Source organism: Nanorana parkeri, unplaced genomic scaffold (genome assembly GCF_000935625.1).
Source record: "Nanorana parkeri isolate BGI_ZX_2015 unplaced genomic scaffold, ASM93562v1 scaffold100, whole genome shotgun sequence".
In the NCBI taxonomy this organism is placed as follows: Eukaryota; Metazoa; Chordata; class Amphibia; order Anura; family Dicroglossidae; genus Nanorana; species Nanorana parkeri.
In genome coordinates, this window is record NW_017306368.1 from 1,149,802 (window position 1) to 1,162,270 (window position 12,469).

Sequence of the window (12,469 nt, forward strand, 5' to 3'; positions counted from 1 at the left end):
GTTTGCAAAGAGTTACATTCCAAGCTGAGGAAAGTTAAAATGAACCCAATTTACCTGTTTCTGTTCATTAGCCATCATAATAGTTGGGCAAAAGGTAGTATGATTTCTCCTGGCTTTCTCCTGGCTTAAAATAAATATACTGCTGATAATCAGCAAGTTCTGACCTACAAATTTTGTGCTGAAGTTAGGCTTTGAGACATAAAAATTACATGTCTTTTTCTCTTAGTTGTAATACTCATACACTCATTTATTACAAGTTCACTAAATGGGCACTGCAAATAAAATAACTGAATGGGACATGCATTGTTTAGACTTTTGTTTACTATGCAATTACGTGCAAAATAAAACGCCACAAAGGACTACTTTGGTTTAACAATTATTGCAGTGCAGGTAACTAGTTAGTAAACTGTTGAAAAGAAGTGGCTTGTGGTTCTAGAAAATAGCAAGCTAATGTGGCCATTTGTGTCTATAGCAACCAATATAAACATGCACTTCTTGACATCTGAACGTCACTTGGCTTAGACGGGCCAATAATTTTTTAAGTTCCAGCCCCAGCTTATAAAAGTCTTGTTAAAATGTGTCCTACTAAAATAGTTTAACCCTTTCGCTGCCAAGCCCTCCGGAACATTTTTCAAATCAGCTGGCCAAGCCATTTTTGACCGTGTGGAGTCAGTACACTACAGTACACTGACACAGTGCCTAAATACTGTGTCTAGGGTCTTTACAATATTTTGATGTTTTTTTCTATTAAATAATATAATGTAATGTTGATTTTTTGCTACAAGTTACTTGGTGTCTCATCTTTTCAAAATGTGGTATACTAAAAATACTTAAAGTGTATTTCAACTTTTGCAGTTAAATTTGAAAAAAAAAACCCTACTATGTTACCATTCACACAACATACCTAAATATAATTTTAAAATATATATTTCTTACCTTTTTAGCTGTTTCTTTGTAGCAGGTTTATACATCAGAAAAAGTTTCCCAGCACACTCACCAGCCAGCATGCAAAAAAAACCTGTCTAACCACTAAGGTTAAAAACAGAGGTTTTAGATACACGTCTTCTGCAGAATATGGGAAAGCCGCACTGCCTCATCAACGCTCCTTTGTGTAGTGCGGTCCTAACTCTAACCTATGAGAGTCTCCATCTTGGAGCACATGTAGCAAAAGATAAAATTGGGTGCAGGTTCGCCAGGAAGCAGCCCAACCTCCTTAAAGGCATAGGGACATACAAGGGACCGCACAAATCACAACGGCAGCTGAGACCTCCAGTGTGTCACTGCACCAAATCAGTCAAGCAAAACAAATGGCAAACGCAGTCATCAACTCATAACCAACTTTCATACATAGGACACTACAGGCAGCTTCTAGTGCCTTGGGCATAATAATAGGCAATGTGCAGATAAGGATACAGACTGAGGCACAGTTTGTTAAAAACTGAATTAACATACAGTGCCTTGAGAATCTTTAACCCTTTGTTATGACAGGCAGTCCTTCACAGCTAGTTTACAACTGATATTGCTGAACTGCCAGCACAGTACAGGAAGAGTTAATTACGGTAACGACAATTGCCTAGCCCCTTTATAAACACGGAGAACTAAGCAAGAGTTTTACTGTAAATGTAATATTTTTCCAAAGTTATGTTATGTTAATGGGAAAAAGTGACAAATACAGTGGCAAGACAAAAGTATGTGAACCCCTTGGAATTAACTGGTTTTCTGCAGTAATTTGCCATAAAATGTGATCTGATCCTCATCTAAGTCACAACAATAGACAACCACAATGTGCTTAAGCACAAGCAATTCTAATTTCTTGTCTTTTTTTAACACACCTATTAAACATTCACAGTGCTGGAGAAAAAAAGTAAGTCTGGTGTGAATGGCTCTCTTGAGGTCATTCTACAACACCTTTTTGGGGTTTAGGTCTGGGCTCTGGCTAGGCCACTCCAAATCAAAACTGGGAAAAAAATGTTTTCTTTACGTTTTTCCTCTTTTTTATATTTTATTTGTCCTAAGTGAGGCGTTAGGTACACATATGTGAAATAAATATATAGCCCTGTCTGTCCTCTAAAAACAATATATAATATGTGTGGGTGCACTTTGTAAGAAAGTATATTACTGATGTGGAAGAATCACACAGCAAAAATGTCAAAAGTGCATCAGTCATTTACAAACAAACGAAAAACAAGCTCAGTCATGAAGGGGTTAAAGATATGGGTAAAGTTCTTCTTTAGGCTGCAATATTTGTTCTTGGGTTTAGATATATGTGTAAAAAATATAGTTTCTTGATAGTCTGCTCTTGCAATAAATTTGACCTGACAGGAGAGATTATGGGTACTTTTTTGTTGGCCTCCTGAAAATGCTAGTTGCCCAGCAGTAGACTGAGCATGTAAGTAGAGCAAATGAGAGAAAAGTCACAGAACAAGAGTATATAAATTAAGAGAAAAATCAGAATGCCCTATATGTATATTTGTCCTGGGACAATGGTTTAGAAAGGATTTTCTCAATATAGATATACTTTACACTACATTGTAGTTTATGGTCATGATATCTACATTTAGAGAGACTCAAATGTCATCTATGACAAACACATGAAGCCTTTGTGATAAAAAGCTTAGGAATCACTACTTTTGATAGTAGCCTGTAAGCATTGTTATTGATATAAATATACAAAAGGCATCTCCTTGTTTTTGGAAGACAGCAGAAGGTAGCGTTTCTGGCAATTTTTATTCACACAACGAAAGTGAAAAAGTGCAGGAATGTCATACTTTACAACAAATAGTTTGTACAATATGTGATTTATTTCCTTGGCACAGTGTTGCCCAGCTACATAAACTCTTTGTTCGGTTACCTCAGGCCTTCTGCTACAACAAAAGTGAGTGAGAAAAATAATTAAAAGTTCTCCTGTGGATTTGTCTTCTGCTGAGACTTGTACAAAAGCTGATTAATTACTGTTACCATCCCTCTGATTTGTAGGTTGTATACATATTGAAACAAATGTTTTTTTTTTCATGTCTTAAATTATTTTATACCAAGGTAGTGTTAGCTTAGTGTTAGTCCTGCTATAGTAACGGGTCCATTTAAAAAGCGGCGGTATGGCCATAATGCACAGCCCTAAAATCCGCATTGCACTTCTTTAACTTCAGAAGTCTGAAGCCAGCAGAGTATAATAAAAATTAAAGGAAGTTGTATTTTTAAAAAAGCTGGTAGAGTGTGGTCATGTGACCTTTTAACACCACATTTCTCAAATCACAGAGTTCTCTCTCTGCCATATTAAGCTACTTCAGATACCACAAACTCGGCCTGTGTTTTATAAATGGACCCCAAATTCTGGCTTTGGTATACAGCAGTACTGTGAAGTATAACTAAGATCTGGTAGTGATATAGATCACAAAGAATAGTGTGCAAAGTGCCTTAACCTTTAGCCACAAATTAGAAAGCCATACAAGGGGTATTTCACTCTGAGCAAGAGGGAATTCCCTTCAATGAGAACTTGTGCTTCAAGGATGATTTTGTTTAAAAGTAACTAGCATAAATGTGCCCTCATCCTCTTGACAGTGTTTACTTTGTCAGTTGTCTATGACAGTAGCTTGAATCAACAGATGGTTTCTTGCATGATGGTGATTTCAAGGATAGTGTTCTTTGACATTAGGGGTAGTGAATTAAAATTCATTGAGGGTTGGTGAGTAAAATTTTCATTAAGCAAACGTCTGAATTGTGGTCCAGACACAACGGTCACTCAGTCCTTACCGTAGTCCGCCATTTAGGCTGCATTCACAAAGCAGCTGCACTACAACTCACAGCTGCTGGTGCGTGTTCCCAGGCACAGTGCTGATGCACCAATCCCAGCACATTGCACTTTTTTTTTGCTAGAACTCCTCCCTCCCAGTTTACATACATGTGCAAGACCTACATGCATGTGTTCATTCGAATCACATGGTGGGGGTGGCAGGGTTGCACCGGCCTCAGAGGCCACTGTATCCACTGTCAGCCATCCATAACCCAGTGCAGGGTGGAGATCGCCGTCCAGGAAGAACCGCCATTCGGTCCGTTTCCAGATCACAGTCCACCATTTAGGGGTCCCTGTTTTAGTCCTTAGCAGCCAACCAGTTTCAAACATTTGTGCAGTGAAAGCCTGAAAATGGAAAGGAATGTAACTAATCACTATGGACACCATAATTTATATGCTAGACATACATATCTTATACATACATATAGTTTTTTTATTTTAAAAGCTTAGGTCCATATAATCCACTTTTTCACAAACACTTCAATAAATATTTACAGGGTTATTCACTAAGTGGCCTAAGCACTTCTGGCTTGTACGGCTGATTTAATCGGCTCTGTACGGCTGCCTTCGCTCCGCCCAGCTGTCATTTGTGGCAGGCCGTACACCCCGCTTCGACTGTCATATGACTTCGGCTTGGCCGCCTTCGGTTGCTGTACGGGCTATATTGAATAGCCCGTAAAGCAGCCCTTTGGTTCGACTGAACCTAAGGGCTCCGGCAGCCGAAGAGAGCTGAAGGATCAGCCGAAACTATGGCTGGATCCTTCAGCACCTTTGTGAATTAACCCCTTACTGTTTCTATCTAATGTCTGGTTCCCTATGAGCAGCTGCTGTATTTTATAAATATTACAGTACATGTCTTGTAAAAAGTATGGAAACTTTCTATTACATTTAGAGCTGTGCAGTATTGTAATTATGAAAATGTTCCTTTTGTTGTTGGAACTGTAGGCCCCTATGCATAGGAATGGTATTTCCATTTGATTCCTATCTAATATACAATACATTAGGATTTATTTAACACTTGTTTCCATTGGGACTCCAAAGGCTATAAAAAGTTACAAATTTGTTTTTCCAGTAAAACAGGAAAACCAGATTTGTTTTAGCTACAGACTAGGCTGACCTGTACTTTTGCTATCCAGAGGTGGGGGACAAATGTAAAATGTTGATTGAAAGCATATGATCCAAATTATTTTGGTGAATTCTTTTCAAATTTAAAATTTTTGTCTGCCAAAAATATTTACTGGTGTGTGGTATGAAGTAGTATTCTACGTTGAAATGAATGTGGGCCAGTTGTTTAATTCCCTAGTGATCAGGCCAGTCCGAAAATTAATTTTCAAACCTACTGGCAGTTGTGTGACTGATTATACAGTATGACAGCCTGCCAGAAGAATAATATGCCGTCTTCATTCACTATATCCCTTTGTTTGGAAAGCCTTGGCACAGCACATATAAAAGTATTGGTTAACAGCTTCAGGAATTACATTATCTCTTTTTGAGGTAGACAAAGGATTTGTTGGTCAGTGTCACATTACCTTTAGTAACCAATCACTATTTTAAAATAATCTGAAGTAAGAGAAGTACAGAGTCTGCTTTTGCTGACCTAATCCCAAGAATAGCAGTTGCTGGCTTCCTCTGGTTTTCATACTGTGTGAGTCACTGACCTGGAACAAACATGAAACTTAGAAAGTCAGAGTTAAGTCAGAACTCTAATTAGATCACTTGTTCTGGACTATTGACTATTGGATCAGCATGACAGCCAAACAGCTAGCCTTTTTAGCATAGGGTCAGTGGCAGCCTACATATTCCCTCAGTGTAGGTTTTTTAAAACACACCAAAACTGCAACTTGTTCTGATGTCTGTATGGATTTTCTTTACTGCTGTTTTGGTTGTAATCTCTGTATTTTTACCATTAGTATGTGATGTGCAGTGGTCTGTGAACTTATTGTTTATTTTCTCTTTTTCTAAGTGTGGAAAGCCACTTCCAGGACTTTCAAAGCAAGACGATTGCTGTGGAACGGTGGGAACATCCTGGGGTTTCAACAAATGCATGAAGTGTCCGAAAAAAGCTAGTAAGTAGTGTCAAAAATTGTATCTGCACGTATGCTGCAGTAAACTGCGATATCATTGTGTATATCAAAGAGTATTAGTGTAACACAGAGCAGGATGATATTCAATAGAGAGGGATGGTTGAAGTCCATTTTTACTGACCATACAGTAGAGAGAGCACCTATATGTCACGCATTTGTAAACAGCATCTTTGCTAAATTACATATTAAAATATTGGAATATTTAAGGGGTTATATGGGTCTCCCTCTGGAGTTCTATGCCAACCACCTGTTCTTTCTGATTGGAGAAGTTATCCTCTTATCAGTAGAAAGGGAATGTGATCAGAGGGAGGAATCGGTGACTGTGGGGTCGTTGCCTAATAGGGAGATACTATGGGGTCTATTCACTAAGCTGCTGTAGGCAGCCGAGTGAATGACCAGCAATAGTTTCCTATTGTCCGGCGGCTCTGCTGCCGTCAAAAAACAAAAAAAATCTCTCACGGGCACTCTGGGAGCCTCCCGCTACCGGCCGCCAAGGAGAGAAACATTGCTGTTTCTTTTTTTTCTTTATTCTGACACGGAGCGATGTCAGAATAGAAAGAAAAAAAAACGCCCTCTGCTGATGGAGAACTGCAGCAGAGGGCGGGTACAATGCTAGTTTACTATTGGCTATTGCAAATATTTTCTGTCTGGAGAGGAATTGACCTAGGCCCATTATGTGTGACGGTGTTCCCCTTCCAAGAGGAGCGTGGTAGTGTCACCTATGAAAGAACCTATGAGAACCTATGAAAGAGTGCACATGTGCCATAATGTCTATTGTGATTAACAGTTCTGTGTGTTATCTGCAACCACTGACAAGTTGGTATTTTTACTTTAGAAGAAGAAAAAAAAAAGATCTTGGTAAATAAGCTTTGCATTCCCAGCATGTTTGTCCCTTTTTCTTACTGCAACAAAATGAGAGCCATGGGATCATGGTGATAAAAATAAAATGTGGACTGTTCCACACTAGAGCAGTAATCAAAGGTGAGACAAGGTAATGGAGAGCTGGTGTGGCAGCATGCTGAAGCAGAGCTATTCCTCGGTAGCTAGGAGGCACTGGGTGCTTTGCATGCTGGGTTGGGTGTCTAGAGTGTGAATCTGGACACCAATGGTCATTTCTTGTGTCATTGCTGAGTGCAGTGTTCGGAAAACAGAATTTCCTCTTTTACGCTGAGGAACATATAACTATGCTCCTGAAGTGCTATGAAGCCAGAGGCAGCTGTCTTTGCATTTCCCACAGTCTGAATATAGACCTACTGATGAATATAGACATTTTTATAAACAATAAGGTTATGCGTGAGAAAGCTTGTTAAATGCTAATTAATGCTCTCACAACTTTCAAAACAACTTTCAAGACAGAGCTATAAACAGAATTAGCAATCAACTCGCAGTGGCCAGGCCAGTGTGCAGACTGCTCTGTATAAACTACTTTAAGCATATAAAGCAGGACATAAACAAATAAGGCTGTGAGAGCGACAATCTCGAATCTGACCGCTGCCACAAGAATGTGACATGCCACACTCTCAGCCTTACCTTCTGCAGGCATTTTTCAGCTCATAGGACAATAATCTAAGTGCCAGCAGACTGAGAGTGATTGTCACTTGGGCGGTTAACTCTGTGGGTATTCCTTTACACACACAAACAATAGCTGCCACCACGTATTTTAAGGAACACACACACCATTTTCAGTATCTGCTATAACAATCCTGACCTTTGAGAAATGTCTTTGACACCCGCTGCCACACCAGGGAGAAAGTAACAGAGTTTAACACATGGTAGTTTTATTCAAAGAAGCAAGGATTCCTAAATTTCTAATTTTCAGAGTATTTAGAATTAATTGATTTTTTAATCTTGTTTTAAAGAAGAGAAAATCAGTGCAAGAAATGACTTGCAGAAAAATAAAATTACAAAACAGACAATTAGCAACAGTTAAAACAATGGGATTAAAATTGAAAAGTACTTAACAAAATTTGCATAGTCTTTGGTTCATGTGCAGCCTCCACTACACTTCAGAATAAGTCCAATTTTGATAGAGTCACTGGCCTCCAGAAAACTAGCAATCCGTCATAATTTCGGTGGTAAATTGAGAGCTGCAGCTGCCAATTGTAACAGTTTTTTTTGACCCTCCAGAGAGTATTTACAGAAATTGCATAACCAATCAAAGGGTCTGAGGGGTGTTGAGGTATTTTATGATATTGTAGCAGACACTTCCCCAAGATAGATTTTTAATTGCATTCATATTTTCAGATGACCATGTTTTACAGTCCAAAAACCAACATATTATTTCACAGAATTAAATCACAATTTTATAGACATCCGACATGATATTGATCTTTTGTTTGGCTTCCTCAGGAGAAGTAATGGAGGGGTGTTTAGTATCCAACTGATAGTTATATATTTGGGTAGATGCTTGTTATGCATGTAATTTTATCATAACCAGAATTATGGATTAGGTGTAACATTTGAGAGCTAAAGCTGTGCGAAAAAGGGCAGTTTCAGGTCAATTAGAGCCAGACTTAAAATGTGTATTGCACCTTTCAACCAGCATACAATAAAATCTGTTGAGGGCTCTGCTAAAGGTTTTTGACATGGCAATTTTATGACAAAGCTTAATTATACGCCTTTTAAGATTTGCAGATCCTGGTCAATTACTGTGTATGTATCCAATCCTGATCTGCTTGATTCATATCTGTCTAGAGCTGGTTATTTAACTATTTCGGTACTGGCATGTTACAGCCCCCTTATTGCCATGCTATATTTCAGTTTTCAGCGCTGTGCAAGTTTCCTCCCTCACGCAACCCTGTAACCAAATTCCTTTTATATAATTTTTGAGACAGAGAGAGCTTTCTTTTAGGGCCCGTTCACACCAATTCCAGTGCGTTCCAGCACGGTTAGCTGCTGGAATGTACTGGATCACATACTGTAAGGCTCCTTGCATTCTGCCACACCCCTCCGACCGCAGTGCGATTGCACTATTCATGCACTATTGTTTGCGATTGCACCGGACCGGAATGCAGGCATTGCTGTGCCATGCGCTCTGGTGCGGCTGATTGCACTGCGGGCAGGGAGGGGGTGTAGCAGCTGTGCCTTTCACCTGAATGTACCCTCATTCCCCCTCCTGCCCCAGAATGAAGATAGGCTTCCACTATGCGATCCAATGCGTTCCAGCCACTTACCGTGCTGAAACGACTGGACATGGTGTGAATAAGCCCTTTGTGGTCTTTAATTAAAAAATGTTTTTATTGTTTACTATATACAGTAAAAAGACCAAGACGTTTGAAAAAAAAGCCTGTTTCTTTTACTTTCATTTATAAATCATAGCAAATTAAAATGTGAGAACAGTGCAAAAACCCCAAAAATTTTGGAAAGAAGATACTCCAAGATCATCTCATTTTTTTGTCGCAATTTTTTTAATGAAAAAACATGCCGGAGTTGAGGGGGTTAAAACATGGAGCTTAGTAATACTGCACAACATATAATAAATGTACAGGTCATACATTTGGTGGAGGTGAAGGGGCTTATGTACAGTATAGGTCACATACAGTGGCAGGATGGAGGTGAAGGGGTTAATGCATTGCTTTGCAAGATAGTGGAGGTATGGTTGTCACTATGTTTGCCTGATGAAGGAACCATTGATGGTTCCGAAACGTTTCTGTCCATTAGTGCCACCACATATTCGTAACGTCTAAATAAAGGCGTACTTACAACTCACAACTCTGCCTGTCTTCACACACACGGTCTAAGTCTAATCATTTGTCCCTGATGTGCAAATTTTGGATAATCAAGGCTGGCAACCTGTTCTTTATTAATCCCCTTACTTCCTACTAAGTTTACGTTACGTCAGTCCTCTTTATTGTCACAAAAACTGTAATATTGTATGAGTCAGGAGCAAACTCCCACATTTTGCCCTTCAGAATGTTGAGGTAAACTGCTCTGTATGTGAGTGTGAACTTTTAAATTACATTTGCTTATCTACATTCAATTTAAATCCTCATAGATCCTTCATAAGTGATGAATACATTTAAAAGGTCAAATATGGTGTAATCACTGATTCAGTTTGCCCTGTTAGACATACTTGTGTAGTCACATACAAATTCAGAATATTGTAAGAAACCTGATGATGATGAAGAAGTGAGAGGAGGTGGCTCTGACCGATGAGCGCTGATTCATTTAATATTAAAGCAACCCCAAGGACCTGACTCATTCTGAAAGTTTCCAACATGGCAAAGAGAATGAATTATGTTTAGGGCAAACAACACTAAGGTACAACGTTCTCTCCTCACAATGAATCATTTTCATTATGTATGTCTGGGAATGGGACACACTTTTGTGGCTTATTCTTAAACTTATATCAAGTTTCCAGGGCAACTTGGGAGAAAATAATACAATTATGTATTCCAGCACATCATTTGTTATTTTTGCACATTCCCTGCAGGTTCCCATTTAGTAAATTTCCAGTCAGGACACGGCAAGTGCTTAGTTCCAATCTGCCAGCAGTGCAAGTCTCCACAGGGTACATGTCTCTTGGAATCACGAGGTTTGGCATCAGAACTGCCAGAATTGTTTCTGAAAGACTGGAACTTTACTGGAAAAAAACTATTCAGCCCAGTTTATAATGAAAAATGAAGCTTACTGTACACGACTACCAGACTGTGCAAGTAATGAGATTGTGTGTTTATTGTTATAAAAAAGGCATCAAATTGAATTTTCCTTTTCAGAAACAGTGCTGCATCTGGTTTAGGCTTATTTCATTTCCTTGATGTTTTACATTTTTAACAAACATGCCAGTGCTCTGTTTAAGACATACCCTTCAGAAATAAACATATGTATATACTTTTTAAAGTCCTCCATCATGACCACCATCATGTCCAGTCTGTGGCATTGGGGAGAGATGGCCCAGTGGTTTTCTCCTACCTATGCTGTGGCCAAAAACAATACAAATTGTACTGTTGGAATTACTTTGTATACCCATAACTGAATGTTGCGCTTCTGTACTTTCAGTTATGTGTAGATGAACTGCTGGCAGCACTAACAGCTCTATTATTATTACACGTGTTACCAGATTTCCGGCGTTGTGATCTGCTCAAAGGCCCAGGTGTTCTAAGAACTCAGTGCTACATTAAAGGAGAACTATGAGGTGAGTGCTTTTCACTCACCTCATAGTTCTAGCCGACCTGTTACAATGAGACTGTTACAGGTCGGCTCAGTAGATTGAGAAGTGAGCGAACACATACCGGCGTTCGCTCACCTCTCGATCCTGTCACAGCTTTCTGCCGTGACAGGGGAGGGGCTGGATTCCCCCCTCCCTGCTCCGATCCTCCAGCGCTGACTGGCGGATCGGACAGGGGAGGGGGCGGCTCACGCAGCTGGGCGGATCCCGACATAATTGTCGGGATTCGCTTCAGCTGCGGCGTCTCAGTATACCGTGAGCTGTAGCTCGCAGTATACTGAGCTTTGGGTGACGGGAGGACGCTAGTTTGTGTCCTCCCATTACCCTAAGGAGAACTATGGGGAAATGTTAGTTCTCCTTTAAGGGGATTGTTTGTTCCATCCTGCTATAAAGCCAACAGTAGCTCTTTCTATATAAAGCAGGTATAATGGTGCCATGGCGAAGTGGACCTTTAGCACCGAAAGCTGTTTCCAGCACACTTACAATAATGAAATGCCACACATCTTAAATCTATAGACTAATATAGATTCGATGAGCATCTCCTTTGAGCTAGTATTATAGTGTTTACCTTAAAGGAGAACTATGGGGTTAAGGCTTTTCCCCATAGTTCTCCTTAGGGTAACGGGAGGACACAAACTAGCATCCTCCGGTCACCCTAAGCTCAGTATACCGCGAGCTACAGCTAGCGCTATACTGAGACGCCACAGTACACGGCGAGCTACTGCTCGCGGTATACTGAGACGCTGAAGCGCATCCCAACAATTATGTCTGGATCCACCCAGCTGCGTGAGTGACAGCTGGCTCTGCCTATCTAGAGGCAGAGCCAGCTGTACCTGCCCCCTCCCCCGTCCGATCCGCCTCTCCAGCCCCTCCCCTGTCACGGCAGAGAACTGTGACAGGATCGAGAGGTGAGCGAACGCCGGTATCTGTTCGCTCACTTCTCGATCTACTGAGCCGACCTGTGACTGTCTCATTGTCAGAGGTCTGCTAGAACTATGAGGTGAGTGAAAAGCACTCACCTCATAGTTCTCCTTTAAACTATTTGTGTATGTGACATTTCGTACTTACTTGGTCTTTCATATTTTTGTTACTATGTTAAATTGAGATATTTATAGGTCGGTTTTTAGATAAAGGGTAGATTATACATTACATTGACTCTTCAATACTTCCTAACAACTGTTGAGATATCACCCACACAGTAGGGTTGATTACTAAAGGAGTAGATACCAAGCTTAGTTCATTTATTTACTTAGCTAAGTGAATGTGATGAGGCTGTTGTTCTCGCATGGAATACTAATTCCATACCAATGTTTTTTTGCTTGAATATGATTTAATGATTGACATCAGCTTAATTATTTTTTATTACTATAAGTGTATATAATTAGACATAAGCTATAGCAGTGCTAGTGCTATACGTGAACAGAACAG

The 12,469-nt window shown here is 39.9% G+C and overlaps 1 protein-coding gene across 2 annotated transcripts in view; it reads left to right on the forward strand.

The window, feature by feature from the left end:
• LTBP1 (latent transforming growth factor beta binding protein 1) overlaps positions 1 to 12,469 on the forward strand; it is a 169,663-nt gene that overhangs the window by 36,669 nt on the left and 120,525 nt on the right. For both annotated transcript variants that reach the window (XM_018552900.1, XM_018552899.1), the window contains exon 4: positions 5,754 to 5,856. In XM_018552900.1, the coding sequence (XP_018408402.1) occupies positions 5,754 to 5,856 (103 nt within the window). The remainder of the gene's footprint in view (positions 1 to 5,753; positions 5,857 to 12,469) is intronic.